This window comes from Arachis ipaensis, chromosome B07 (assembly GCF_000816755.2).
Source record: "Arachis ipaensis cultivar K30076 chromosome B07, Araip1.1, whole genome shotgun sequence".
NCBI classification, from domain to species: domain Eukaryota; kingdom Viridiplantae; phylum Streptophyta; class Magnoliopsida; order Fabales; family Fabaceae; genus Arachis; species Arachis ipaensis.
In genome coordinates, this window is record NC_029791.2 from 9,661,642 (window position 1) to 9,677,237 (window position 15,596).

Sequence of the window (15,596 nt, forward strand, 5' to 3'; positions counted from 1 at the left end):
TTTAAAGGTAACCAACCTCACCAAATTAAATATTAAAAGCCAGAGAAAATATTTTGTCTATTTGAAACCTGATAGTCCTTAAAAAAAAGAATAAGGCCAAGTTGGGTATTCACTCACCCACAAAAAACGCGTTGCTATCTGTGCTTCCTCCCCCTCTTTCGTTCCTCTCATTCATTCGTTGCATTCTTCAAAGAAAGAGAGAAAGAGTGAGCCACTGAAAACCCTAGCTAGCCTCCACCACCGCCGGACGGAGTGAGCCACTGCCGCCTTCCGTAGTTGTCCGAGGCTTCTCGCTTCTCAATTAGTCCCTGTTCGCTATCTTCTTTCTCGCTCAGCGTCCATCCTCCGTCGTCTTCGTCCTGCTCGCCGTCGCCTTGTTGCCGTCGTTTCGTCGCCGCCGTTTTATCGCGCTCAACCGATCTCCATCGTCCTGCTGTCCGTCGCGCGCAACCCCTCTTGAAGGTCAGTGACAGTGATCATATTCTTGGTTTTTCTTTTTATTCTCTGTTCTTTAATCATTTCAGGTAAGCATGGCAATTTCCTCCGACGGGGTGGGTATCCGCTGGAAATTACCCGTCGGGGGCGGATTTGGGGAGCAAAATCTCCCCGTAGGAAACGGGGATGGAGACCCGTATAACAAACGCCGCCTGTGTCATTCTTCTTCTTTGACGTTCAGTGAGCGGTGTTCTTCTTCGTCCCCTATGATTTCCATTTAACTTAAAAATTTGTTAATTTCTGTGATTTCTGTAAGATCTGTGATTCATGTGATTTTCTGTAATTTCTATGATTTCTATAAGATCTGTGATTCATGTGATTTTTTGTGATTTTCTGTAATTTCTGTGATTTATTTTGTAGCATTTGTTAATTTGATTTCTGTCATATCTGTGATTTTTTGCAATTTCTGTGATTATATCTTTGTTGCAAAATCAGAAGGTGCAATTTATTTGGATTTCTTTGCCAATTTCCTTAGCATCTTCATCTTTGTACTGGTGATAGCTTACCATTTTGTTATGGCTGATCCTAGGTTACTCTGTGGTTGTGATTTTCATGTTGTAAATTTAGCTATTTTTTTAATGGAAGTTAAGTTGATATAGAAAGGAATTTCATTTTGAGATGTGATGTGAGTTTACTGCTATATCTTATCAAAGACTTCATTGACACTAATGAATTTGCTAGATGAATATTTTGCTTAGAAACCCATTTTGAATGATTATTGATTACTGTGCTTGTTCCATTCTTAGCTGCTCACTGCTAGTACTCTGAATTCCGCTATATTGTTGTGCTTTTTGTGAACTTTGTTATTCAGTGAATGAATAGATGTCAATTAACTAGATGAATAGATGATCGATGATTATTTGTTATTGGTTTGGTTAATTCAATAATTTTTCTTTTCTTTTGTTACTATCTTAATGAGTTCAATAGTGATATAATGACTAATGAATGATAAATTAATATTTGATGAAATTAAAGATTATATTAGATTTTGGCTGATGTAGTGTTTTAATTTCGGAAGATATTTAAAGTTTATATTATATTATAATTATGTTTTAAGGTATTTATTTATAATTTATTTATTATATCATTACAACATAGTTTTTCTAGTTAGACCACGGGTGAACCAGTTGGACCAATGAACTAATAATTGATATTATCATTTGCTGTTAACTGAACTTTGTTATTGGCTAGATGATAGTATCAATCAATTTAATTCATTGTTCTTAAGTTGTGTGTGTCATTTGTGTAAGTGTGGATTAAATGATATTGAAATATGATTTGAGGTCTTATATGATATTTTTTTTTCTTTTTCTGTCTTTTGGTTCTTTCACTAATGACATAGGATTTTTTTAGTTTCATGTCCCTTTGGAGGAGTGTTCATCTGTGTTGGGAATGTGCGAATTTGACCCCTACTGAACCTTTTTTTTCTTAAGTGTCATGCACGCACTACTTGCTGCTGGGAAGTAAGAGTGTTGGAAAGATTCAAATGAGGACTTCTAAAATATATTTTCTGTAATCAAGCTGATTTACAATTAAAGTAGATTTTTAGCTAGAGATTCAGATAGAGTTGTTTATAAGTTATTGTTATCCAAAGAATGGAAGTAAGTTTACGAGATATTAGAGTTTTAATTTTTATATTTTTTAATATATTTTATTTTAAAGTAATATCTTTTACCATTTGTTTTTATTTATTTTCAGATTAATATTTGTCTGATATTTGTTATTGTATAACTCACGGTCTATTAATAATAGAGAACAATTGTTATGGGAAACGTGTTAATACATATGGAGAGTTGGTCTAGTATCTGGGTTGTTCAGATTTTAAAGACTTTGATAATTTTAATCATTAGAATATGGTATACTCGAGTGAAGGACAACTTGATGAGGATTCAAGCTACTATGCTGTATTGATCACCTGGTATGATAGAGAATAAAAAACGTTTAATTATTTGAATAGTTGGGGTGGGAGTTCGGTATAGATGATATTGCGACAATAGTATTTGGTGCAGTTGTTCACATATATGCACTATTATTTGAGTGGGTGTTGCCCTTAGTAAATTTCTATTTGGATCCCATCACCTGGATCTCCATATCTCCCAAATTGAAATTAAGTACACCTCTCACTTAAATAATAGTGCATATACATGAGCAACTGCACCAAATACTATCGTTGCAATTTCATTTTTGCCGAAGCTCCTACCCCATCTATTCAAATAATTAAACATTTCTTTTTTTATCGTACCCGGTGATCAATACAACATGGTAGGTTGGATTCTCGTCAGGTTGTGCTTCACCCGAGTATATACCAGATTCTCATGATCAAAATTATCAAAGTCTTTAAAATTCTAAGTAATCCAAATACTAGGCCAACTTTCCATATATATTGACACGTTCTCCATAACAATTGTTTTTTGTAATTAATGAACTGCGAGTCATATAGTAACAAATCTAATAGGCATTCTAGATAACCCAAATACTAGGCCAACTCTCCATATGTATTGACACGTTTTTCATAACAATTGTTCTTTGTAATTACTGAACCGCGAGTCATATAGTAACAAATATTAGGCAAATATTAGACTAAAAATAAATAAAAGCAAATAGTAAAATATATTACTTTAAAATAAAATATATTAAAAAATATAAAAATTGGAATTGTAATACCTTGCAAATTTTTTTTGTTCTTTGAATGACAATAGTTTTATAGGCAACTCCTATCTGAATTTCTAGCTAAAAACCTACTACAACTATAAACAAGATTGATTACAGAAGAAGTATATTTTGGAAGCCCTTGTTTGAATCTTTCCATGTTTACTTACTTCAGCAGCAGGTGCGTGCTGCATGCATGTCACTAAAGATAAGAAATGATGCTACCAAAGATAAGAAGGGCCGTTAGAGTCATCATTGATTGGAACCCTTGCCGTCGCTGCCAAGACCATTACCGTCGCAGCAGAGGAGAGAGAAAAAAGAAAGAAGAATGAGTGAACGGTATGTGTACTAAAACAGCTAATTTCTTCTTTCCTTTCATTATTTGCCTTAGTTGATAGAATAAGCATTTCATCAGACCAAAAGTCACATCTTATTTCCATATGGAGAAGAAAAATAGAGAAGTTATGCAACGATAAAATATGCACCTATAATGTGGATCAGCATCACCAAGACTTGCATCTACTACCAAGACCGACCACAAAAGCCCCAGATGGAAAGCAACCACATAATGAACTAACATCCGATTACAACAACTGATGGTTAAACAAAATAACACAAGGTTTTGAACAAATGGACCAACCATTGAACCATTCAAACTACCATGTCAAAGATTCAGACGACTAACAGATTCATCCAAAGTTCTACCTAAATAACAGAATTGTAATAAAAAAAGAAAAATACAAACTCATCTAACTAAACCAAAATTTCAAATAACTAATCTCAAGCAATAGATCCAAAATCAAATAACAAAGCTATGACTAAGTTTATTATCAATATTATCAATAACATATAACATAAGCATAGATTAAGAAAAAATTAAAAAATGAACCTAATTTGATCAAGAATTTAATCAGCCATTTCATCAACAATGGGCAACTATAATACATTGATAGCCGAATTCACTTATAGGAGCAGCAACATTATCACTAATCAACAATAACACATTGATCAATGATAAAAATCAAAACATAAATAACGAAAAAAATGGGGAAATTGAAAACTGAAAATCAACAATGCTAAATTGATGACAGATTGTATCAAGAACAAATAAGAGCAGTGGGAGGGAGCTCGTGCAACGCTGCGATGAAGGGAGCAGAGGCAACGAGAGCGGTGGCGGAGGGAGCTCGGGCAACGGAAGCGATGATGGAGAGAACTCGTGCGACGCAGCGGCAGAGGAAGCCACAGAAAGAGGAGTGTGTTTTATTTGTGTGCAAGTTAATCGAGAGATCGTGAATGGAGCTCGAGATTGTGTCTAAGTTATGTTATTCAAATTTCAGACAGATTTACTAATTAGCGATGGATTTTTTGTCGGTAAAAAATCCAAAATCAAAATTTGAATTACTGACAGATCTTATAATTTGTCGGTAAATTTTTGGAAAAAGTTTTAATTTTTTACCGACAGAAAATCTATCGGAAATCCATCGGTATTTTCGACAGTAAAATTCCATCAGAAAAATGTGACAAATCGGTTGTTTTCTAGTAGTGAATTTGTGCCTTCATTTTGTTCCCCACGTATAACAATTTTTCAGTTCTTTTTATCGGTTGGATCAGAAGGAATCCCTACATAATGTGATACATGAGTAGTTACTCTAGAATCTAACCACCAGGTATTATTTGGTATTTCAACAAGATTTGGTATTTCAACAAGATTTGATTCGAAACTTATTGAAACATAATAAATACCTTTCTTTTCGAATTATTTCTTTCTTTTTGGACAATCTTTCTTTATATGTCCAATCTTGTTACAAAAAAAAAACATATCAACGCCTTCTTCTTTTGGACATTGCCGTCACGAACCTTTAGTGAAGCATGGTCCTTCATATCCTTTTTATCTGCCTTATCCTTACTGTAGATCCAGCTTGAAATGTGAAATGAAGAGTGATATTTCATTTTTTTTAATCTCCCTTCCTCTTGATTCAACATGACCTTAATCTCTTGAAAATTCTATTTTTTTAAGAGTGTTATAGTTCACTTGAAATTGGCCAAAATTCAGGAAGAAGCGAGTTCATGATAAACCAAACTAGAAAAGACGCGCTCACATCCATACCAATAGATTTCAACTTTGGTGGCAGATTAGACATTTGAATCACATGATCATGAATGGGTTGTGACTATTCAAATTTCTTAGTTGTCAATTCCGTCATAAGGTTGCTCGCAATGGACTTGTCAGGTATGTCCTATTGAGAATATTTCTTGACTTTAGCCATGAAATTCTTGGCATTATCTATCTTAGGCATGGATGGCTTAACATTTTCAGCCATTGTCATTCTCATCAAGTTCAAACACAGCCTATTTGACCGTTTCCAAGTCTCATAAAGAGACTTGTGTTCTTTGGAACTAGTCTTAGTAATCTCAGTAGGCTTCTAATCTATAACTAATACGAGGTCTAAATCCATAACACCCAATTGAAATTGAATTTGCTCAAAATCAATCAGCATAGTTATGTCCATTAAACTTGACAATTTCATTATCTGAGTCAAACAAATTCATAGAAGCTACAAATATAATACAGACTCGCACATCAACGCTTTGAATAATTAATATATCATTTAGATTAAACATTTAAAGTATAACAATGTTTTCCTTTGGGTGATACATTAATATACGAAGACACAATAATTAATTAAATTAATTCAATTTAATTTGCTTATCTTATATGCACTAACTAAAAATGTTTAATATCTTTAGATATTTAAATATTTTTAATATTGTATATACATATAAAATTATCAACAATCTTGCCAATTTACTGTAAGAACAATTAATTAATCTTTGGTTCTGATCTTTAAATGTGTTATAGCAACAAACCCAAAATATAATCATACATTATTAGATTTGAGTATTTGACCACTTTGGTGTTACATTTATTAGATTTATGCAAATTTTGAGCAAATTAATTTATGAATAATCATAAATTTCATAATCTTGTTCTGATACTACATGTTAAAATTTGTTTCTACAATCAATTCAGAAACTATTTCTACCAGTAATACAAGATCTTGAAATTTATAATTATTACATTATAAGAGCATAACTCAAAACATACTAGGATCCATATCAGAGTTTTCAGATGTTCTTCTCGACTTATGGTTGTTTTTCTATGTCAGAGTGGTTCTGATTCAGGAACTTGTGGGTTATGGACACACCATACTTCTACTGCTCCTAGTGATTTTTGTTACGGGCAAACCACGTTCTAATCAATTAAGCTATTTTGCAATTCCAATAAGTTCCTGATCCTGAGTGTTTTTTCCTTCTCTTCCTTCTACCTTTTCACTTCTTCATTAATGGCACAAAAAAAGATAACTGTTGTTGAGCAGAAATGTTTTTACTTCTCTTGTCACATATTTTTATAAACCGTAATTTCTATTTTTCTGTTTTGAAGAGAGAGGAGAGATATCTTTTATTTTATTATTTAAAAAATTTCACTAATTCTATTCTTTTACTGAGTAACAACCATTATATTTATCTCACTATAATCAAAATTATTTTTGTTAATTGGATGGACTAATTATTATTTTAATAAAATAACTTACAAATTTTTCATCTTTTTCTGTTTTTCCTTGATGTTATGGAAAACATAATGTAGCTGGATTAACGTTAAGGAATTGTTTTTTTTTTTTTAATCTATGTTGTTTTCAGTTATCAAGTTTTGCTTTATGAACTGTGCCTCAAATTTTAATTAAAACATCTATTGTTTGGTTCTTTGGTATTATATACTAATCATCACTGGTTAAATCAATATTTGTGTCAATCCTTGGACATCATTTCATTGATATTTTGCAACCATTCTTTTCCTTATTAGTTATGATCATAATAGTTGAAATCGATTTGGTTAAATTTATTGTTAAGGTACGATATGTTGTCAATAAAGCACATGGCTTTTCTCATTCAACATAGATGGAAATTCTCATAAAAAGATAAATTTCCGATACAATATAAGAGCGTCCAATGAAAATGAAAATGAAAATTTTGATTCTTCTTATACATTTAAAACTTAAAATGTTTACATCTAAGTTTACAATGTATATAGTGCATTTTAATTGAGAATTTATCTTTATCATCCAACAGATACTAAAAGATGGCAGAAGGTGAGGATATTCAGCCTCTTGTGTGTGACAATGGAACTGGAATGGTTAAGGTACTCAATGGCACATGTTTCTTTCTTTTCTTGTTTTCATAGAATGACGCCCCGCGAGCTGTTTCTCCCAGCATTGTAGACTGCCCTCGTCACACTGGTGTGATGGTAGGAATGGACCAAAAAGATGCATATGTTGGAGATGAGGCACAATCTAAGAGAGGTATCTTGGCTCTCAAGTATCCAATTGAGCACGATATTGTAAGCAATTGGGATGCTATGGAGAAGATTTGGCATCACAAATTCTATAATGAGCTTCGAGTTGCCCCTGAAGAGCATCCAGTTTTGCTGACTAAGGCTCCTCTTAACCCGAAAGCTAATCGCGAGAAGATGACTCAAATCATGTTCGAGACCTTCAATGCCCCTGCCATCTATGTAGCCATTCAGGCTCAACCGGTAAGAAATTCACACAATTCTTTAAGGTAGTGTTAAAAACTGTGTCGAATAAATGCCATGTTTCTTGTTTTTTACAGGTATTGTGTCTGAGCCACACTGTCCCAATCTAGGAGGGTTATTCTCTACCACATGCCATCCTTAGGCTTGATCTCGCCGGTCGTAACTGAACGTGGTTACTCGTTTACCACCTCAGCAGAGCGAGAAATCGTGAGGGATGTGAAAGAGAAGCTGTCCTACATTGCCCTTGACTATGAGTAAGAGCTTCAGACGGCCAAGACCAGCTCCTCTGCGAAGAGCTATGAATTACCAGATGGACAGGTGATTACCATTGGCGACGAGTGTTTCAGATGTCCTGAGGTGCTTTTCCAACCATCCATGATAGGAATGGAAGCTGCAGGTATCCACGAGCCGACATACAACTCAATCATGAAGTGCGATGTTGATATTAGGAAAGACTTGTATGGAAACATTGTTCTATCAGGAGGAACAACTATGAGCAAGGAAATCTCTGCATTGGCTCCCAGCAGCATGAAGATCAAGCTGGTGGCTCCCTCTAAGAGAAAATATAGTGTCTGGATTGGTGGTTCTATCTTGGCATCCCTCAGCACTTTCCAGCAGGTTTGGTTTCATATTCTGTTACCTTATCAAATATTATAAAATTGCCTTAATACTAATAATACTAGTTTCTAATGCTGCAAAATTTGATGTTGTGTGCAGATGTGGATTGCAAAGGTGGTGGTTATGCTCATGTTGGGAGTCATGAGGCCAGGAGTTGTATTTTTCTTAACCAGAAATATTATCCAGTTATTATTTTCAGTATATGTTTTCTTAATTTTTATTTTTTGACTGGTCATTTTTAATTGAATTAGCTGGCATTGTTAAAAGTTAAAACTATGTCGTTGGTATGCAATGTTTATCATCTATTCTAAGATTGCTTACAAATAATCTATCAATGGCATTAGACCAAAAAAAGAGAGAAAAAAAGCATTACTGAATTCGACGGCAATAGTGTACAAGTAAAGCTTCACTTAAAATTCAGTATCACAATCAAGTACCTTAGCATATTTATAGAAAAATTCCTTTTTAAAACCAAAACTACTTATAAGTTATAATCACATCAAAGGCTACAAAGTCATATTAGAACTAGTATTATATTATCTTCTTCTCCAAGTTTTGGATTATTTTGTGGGAGCTTTGTTTCCTTGTTTTCATGAACTTGGTTGTCTCTTTCGTTTCCATCCAAAGCATTCGGTTTCTTTCCAAAGCTTGCAAAACCATATTCTTCATGTTGGTGATGATCATAGTTAGAATTACACCTCCCATAATAAATCTTTGAATTCAAGTCATTCATCTCTTCATCATTCACAGAGCTTCGTCTGTTAAGGTGGCGCGCTCTTGCTCTTTCTTCTTTGTAGAATTCCTTGCTTCTTAACATAACAAATAAGATAAGCAAGCCTCTGTAAGAAGCTAATGTAGCTATTGCATCTAGGAAAGTACAATCACATAACATCAAAATAATTTGGAAGCAGAGAAGATGAGAGAAAAGCAGTGAAAGCAAAGAGTTTCTACTTTCTACAATGTCTTCAAGAGATAACGAGTTTACAGCCATTGTTGAGCACAACATGTTGGAGGCTGTCTCTCAATTTAGAATGTGGTTGAATAACATGGACTTTTTGTAAAGTAACCAAGGACCATAGTTCTTGAGGAAGCTGCTTCAAATAGCAGTCTATGATCAAATGTTGTAGAAGCTTTTCTCCAAGGCTGGAATCGCTTTTCCCTTGATGGTAGTTGGAAGCTTTGCGAGGAATTTGGTGTTGCGTCTTTGGATTCGCCTGCTTGGTCGAATGTGATTAGGGATGAGAAGTGTGGAAAGGTTATAGGAGACGTTACACAAGTGTTTGTGAGCACCGCGGTTGCAATTTTTTTTCAATAGAACAATGGATGTTAAAACATCCATGAGATATTTGCTGGAATGACCAATCCAAAACACCAGGAACAAGATGCGACATGCGAGTGCCACTGCAGCCTTCTCCAGCGACAACAATAAAGGCAGCAATGGCAGAGCAGGTTGGCAAGCACTCTCTGAACTCTCTCTCCCTAATTGATGATTTTTTTTTTTTTCAAAAGAAAATCCGAATGTTTTTTATTGTTATTGTGGTTGAATTTTGAAGAATTTAATGTTGGATTTAAAAGAAAAAAAAAAAAGGGACATTTCAAAGGTGGTGGTGACCATGCAAAAGAAGCCAATAACGTGAAAATATTTCTATCATTCCAAAAGAGATTAGAACAGATTTTGATTTTAAGACTAAACCATAAAAACCAAAATCACACTTACTCCTTGTTTTAAATTAGACGAATAAGAAGTTTGTTTTACTTTAAGCAGTGTCTATTAGAAAGGAAAATTTGTATGGATTACTTCTTTATTGTGTAACAAGAAACAACAAACTTCACATTTTGACTCATTTATTATATCTAAAAAACAATATACTTTTATCCATGCCCCTCAAATAGATATATCCCATCTCGATCGAACTTACACAATCCTACTAGTTTCTTTAAAAAAGAGAAAATAGAAACATGAAGAATACATGTAGGAAAAAAAGACCAGAAACCAGAGAAGCCATCACCAAAATCCAAAGCCTCACAATTTCAAACAACCAACACAAGCATAATCCTGCATAAAATACTTAATACAAAGTATTTTTCAGATTGTTACCACCAAACATATGATTCCTAAACTTGAAAGAAAAACATCACATTAAGTATTCTCCAAAGTCATTATCCTAATATATCTTTCAGACTTTTCTAGGGACTAGGCATCCTGAGTATCTCCCCCTGTACATCCAATTCATTGTCCTAATTCATCCTACAATTTCAAGAATAAAAATTAGGCAACGAAATAAAAATCATAACAAGAGACACATAATTTACTAAATTTATGTGACATACATAACAATTGGCCCAGATAAGGTTAGAAAGAGCTTCTTAGTAACATTTTAGTGTCATTTTTGGAGAGTTCCAAAGAGATTGAGAAACAATAAATATAAAATTTAAAAGAACAGAAAAAGACAAACAATAAAAAGTAGTTGTTGCTTACCTTTGGTTGTCTCCATGGGGAGATTGATACATGCCACTAAAATGAATTGGATGAAGAAGATATCCATCATTATGAATAGCCTTTACTCTCTCTGCTTCTTTGTCCTTTAATTCTTTTTCTTTCTTCCAGAATTCATCAGAATTCTTCAGACCACAAATCTCACAGCTCTCTAACAAAAATCAAGTAAAAATTATTTAAATAATTTAAACAAAAGACAACCTCTCTCTTTCTCTCTCTCTCTCTCTCTCTCTCTATATATATATATATATATATATATACATTCACATGAGAATACCTGAGTCATCAACAGAATCATTATAAAAGCCACAAAAAGGTACATGAATGCCTCCCTTCTGAAACATTTCATGAACCCGGGCATAGAAAACTTTGGGCTCAACTGACGGAGTGTTTTTAGGCACCGTCTCCCAAAAGAGGTGACGAAGAAAACCAAGGTGCATACCAAAGCACATTGTTCTGGTTTTACCCATACTAACCAAACTTGAAATCTTATACTCCTCTTCCTGAAAAAGCAAATATCAACAGAAATTTGTTTTTCAAATAAAAATAAATATACTTTGAGAAAATAAATAAGTTACTTAACCTCATTATCTATGCTTTTGTTGTAATGATCCATTGCTAATACATGATAAGGATGCGTCTGTTTTAACTCTAATTGAATCTCGGCTCTATAGTACAAAACAATTGCAGGAAAAGAAAGTATAAGAAAACAAATTGACTAATTAATATTAATGTATTTAAATAAAATAACTTGTCATGATGCACTCACTCCGTTGGCACACGTAAATTAGTAGGAGCTTTCAGCCTACGCGAGTAAAGGGGGGCATCTTTGTCATATAGTGAATTATTGATAACGGGGAGCTTCATAAGTTCCTCCATATTAATCCAACCATCAAAAGTCTTTCTGCTTTAAACAAAAGAGTATGAGATGTTCCCAACTAAACATAAAAACAAAAGTCCAAATTAAAAAGGGCTTACTCTGGTTTTGGATCCATGATAAAATTTTATGACTTGGAACCTGAAAACAATTACTACTTTAGAAAGTCTGAAAATATACAACAACCTTGCAATAAGATATACATTCATAATAACAAATTAAAACTTGAGAACTGATATTAATAAAAGCTTCAAACATTGCAATGAATCTAATGTAAACAAATAATTCAGGAATACATGGTTAATAGGTCAAAATAAACTCAAACTATATTTCTTTAAATATTCATCGAAAGATTTATAATACAACACATTTTTTTTTGTCTAGTACCAAAACCAAAGAAAGAAAATATAAATAATGTGATGTTTTCAAAAAAATTAACACCAAACCTTTAATTCTTTGGTAAACACAGATGCACAGGATCAATATATTTTATTATTGTTGTTGAAAAGCAAAATGACTAGGTCAACATAAATGGAACAAATCATAAACATAAAATAGTGCATCATATGTTCCAGTGTAAAAACATACTCTGTACCAGAGTGCCAACAGAATCCCCTTCTCCATGCTACATACTGAATTATCATAGAATTTCTAAATAGCAAATATCCCTTGCAAATAAAATACTACAACCTCTTCCAAACTTTTTCCATCCCATAGGATTAAGTGACTATTCCCAAACCCGCTCCCCATTATCTTGATCAATGTAGCATGAAAATAACATTCAGAATCACATGGATCAATTCATTTGATATATATCGATAAATTCATTTGCACAAACCACTAACTCCAACTATAACAAGGCGTTCTTTTTCCTCCCCTATCATTCGTGGATAGATTTTGCCAATAAATAGGCAACACAATTTGAGTATTTGACAACTACATCTTAGCAACACACCACAAGTATCATGAACCAAACCCTAGAAATGAAGTAACACAATAAAATCACAAAATAAAAAATTAGAATATACAGAATAACAATCTATAAAAATATACAGAACAATTAAAATACACAGATAACAATCAATCAAAATAATAATTAGGGTTTGAATAGAACAATAATTAATTTGAAATCAAATTGCAATCAATTAAAATAGCAATCTAATTAGGGTATAAACAGAACAATAATTAGGTTTAAATTTTAATTACTTCGAGGCGCAGCGACGATGGCGAGACGGAATCTGCTGGAGGCGACTATGGGAGAAGAGCGAGTCGAAAGCTTGGTTTGGTAAAATTTTTTAAAGAGATATTTGTGTTATTTAAAAGTTTAATTTTTTATTTTTGGTAAATAAAAAAGATCATAGTCTTATATTTGTAGTTTTTAAAAAATTTGGTACTTTTAAAAGTATCTGAGAATCTGAGATAGAATTTTTTAAAATTGATTTGTACTTTTTAAAATTTAAAAGTCTAATATAAATTCATGTTAACTAATTTTTAAATTTAATGCTTATATTTATATCTATTATAATATTTTTAAATTTTAAAAGCTATTCTACTAAATGTAATTGTTGTTACTTGTGTTTATTGAAAACTATTTTTAATTTAAATTATCAAACATAAATGCTACAATTTTTAAAAAGTTATCTTTTAAAAATTAGTTTTTATAAACTACTTTTGAAAAGTAAAAACTTTACTAAAGTAAGCCAAAGTAGAGACTGTGAGAAATGTGGAACGGGTGCTATTTAATTTAAGAGTACCTAGATCAGTTTTCAAATATTTTAAAAGCGGATATTTTAGTATTCAACAAAAATTAATACACAAATTAATTTTAAAATTTTATTCTGACAAATCAATTCTTAATTTATTTTTCAGTAAAATAATTACTCAAATTAGCCTCCAAAATTTTTTTTGTATAAATTTAACCATTATGTGTTTTAAAAATATTGGTTAAGTATATCATAAAAAAAGTTTTTAAACTTTTAATATATTCAATGCATTAAATTATATCAAAAACATTAAAATATTTTTTTTTATGATATACTTAACCAATGTCTTTAGGGCACAAATTAACAAAATCCTATTATATTTCGTTTAACTACATATATGTTCTCATGTTTATATAATTTCAAAATAAAAATTCACATCAAAATAATTTTTGTTCAGTATTTTTGTTCTCCATTAAATGCAGAGGAATTTTCTATTAGTTCAATTTCAAATACAAAGATTTACATCAATTTGGACAATCAAAACTGTATGCTAAACTATTACATAAGTATGTTAAATTAAACTCTTCTCGTATGTCCTTAACTCATTAACATCTTATCAAATTTGTGCATTATAAAAAACATTTTAAATAAGAATGAATAAGACAATAACATAATGAAGATACCAAATCAAGATCATTCAAGTTCAATCGCATAAAATAGAATGTTAAAAATTAGAACAACAATTAAAGATATACTTGCTATGACATGAGAATAAAAAAATCAGGTAAACAAAAAAATTTATTTGCAATTACATTATATAATGCTACCCTTATTAAACTCATCTATAAAATCAAAAAGAAAAATGTCTACACAATTTTAACTACCATAAATGACATTAATAACTAAATATGGTTGGAGTTACGTTATATGTCAAAATTGTAAAAAGAATATATAAGTTATAATTTATTGATATAAAATTATAGATTATGTTCCTATTATTTGAGTCAACTCGTGAGCTTTCGTTGAGCTAAGCTTGAACTTATGAAATAGGCACGATTATTAATGAGTCGAGCCGTAAACCAAGCTTAATTTTCGTGAATCGAGTTTGAACTTGGTCTAACTCGACTCAACTCAACTCACTTTCAACCCTAACTCTGTCTCTAAAAAAGCAGAGAAACCATAGTAGTTTCTTTCTACTTCAAACAAATAGAAACTACACGTTACTCCCTATTTCTCTATTTTCTATGAACCTCAAACACCAATCTCCAAAACCACTTTCCTCTGTTCAATTTATTGTTCTGTTCTTGTATGATATATGCCTTTATCTTGGCTTGTGGATCAATGTCATTGTCGGTGAGATGATTGTTGTCATCATAATCGTTACAAGAACCATAATTGAAAGTACTTCATCTCCCAACACCTACACACATCATGAATTAAATCAATAATAATAATTAAGTTAAGAGAAAATTTGGTAAATTAACCGCTTCTTAAATACAGTGTCGACAACCTTTTCTCTCATAGCGACGGCCTTCTCTCTCATGCAGACCACTGCTTCGCTGCCGCTGCAATGCGCCACCATTCCTGCCGAACAGACTTTCGCATCGCTGCCTCCATGGTGCGCCATCGTTCTCTCTGAATTTCTTGCGCGAGTTGTGCGTGTGGTTCGTAAGCAGTGCACCACCGTTCTTGTCGTACAGACTGCCGTCTTGCCACTACCACATTGCATTGCGTAAAACACCATTCGCATCGCTGATGCAAGGACAAGAAACATCCATTCTATAATGAAAGAAACGTCTAATCTCATATGAAGCCGTCTACTAATTTTTTGAACCCCGAAACAGAGATGAAACATCCAGTAAATTGAAGAAGAAACATCCACTAACCTTTGGAGGATGGGACGTGGCTCAATGGCACGATGGAAGAGGAGGCGGAGGCAAGGCACGATGGAGGAGGAGGAAGAGATGCAGCGCCATGGCTTCATGGCGGAGACGGTCGAGACGCAATGCGACAGAAGAGGCAGACGGCGCGGCACGATGACGTGGTGGCAACGGAATGGAAGGTTGTGCAACGCGGCAGAGGAGGCATACGACTCGGTGTGATTTCTTGACCGTGGTGGACGGCATCCTCGCAGCGGAAGCAACATGACGCGATGGGCTAGTACAT

At 33.0% G+C, this 15,596-nt stretch overlaps 1 protein-coding gene, 1 long non-coding RNA gene and 1 pseudogene across 3 annotated transcripts; 2 read left to right on the forward strand and 1 right to left on the reverse strand.

The window, feature by feature from the left end:
- Positions 635-2,741, forward strand: LOC110264850. The gene is made up of 2 exons (XR_002351114.1): positions 635-675; positions 1,849-2,741. It is a non-coding gene; the product is annotated as an uncharacterized LOC110264850 (long non-coding RNA).
- LOC107607994 lies at positions 3,088-10,006 on the forward strand (annotated as a pseudogene).
- LOC107608018 lies at positions 10,327-13,060 on the reverse strand. 2 transcript variants are annotated; one of them, XM_016309911.2, is made up of 7 exons: positions 12,934-13,060; positions 11,829-11,868; positions 11,620-11,754; positions 11,434-11,518; positions 11,128-11,353; positions 10,833-11,001; positions 10,327-10,601 (listed from the first exon to the last, which is right to left on the reverse strand). In XM_016309911.2, the coding sequence occupies exons 2-7, from the start codon at positions 11,843-11,845 to the stop codon at positions 10,592-10,594; spliced, it is 642 nt and encodes a 213-aa protein (XP_016165397.1). In that variant the 5' UTR covers positions 11,846-11,868; positions 12,934-13,060; the 3' UTR covers positions 10,327-10,591. The 2 variants fall into 2 exon arrangements, with proteins under 2 accessions (XP_016165397.1, XP_020962943.1); XM_021107284.1 differs by lacking the exon at positions 12,934-13,060 and adding an exon at positions 12,316-12,332.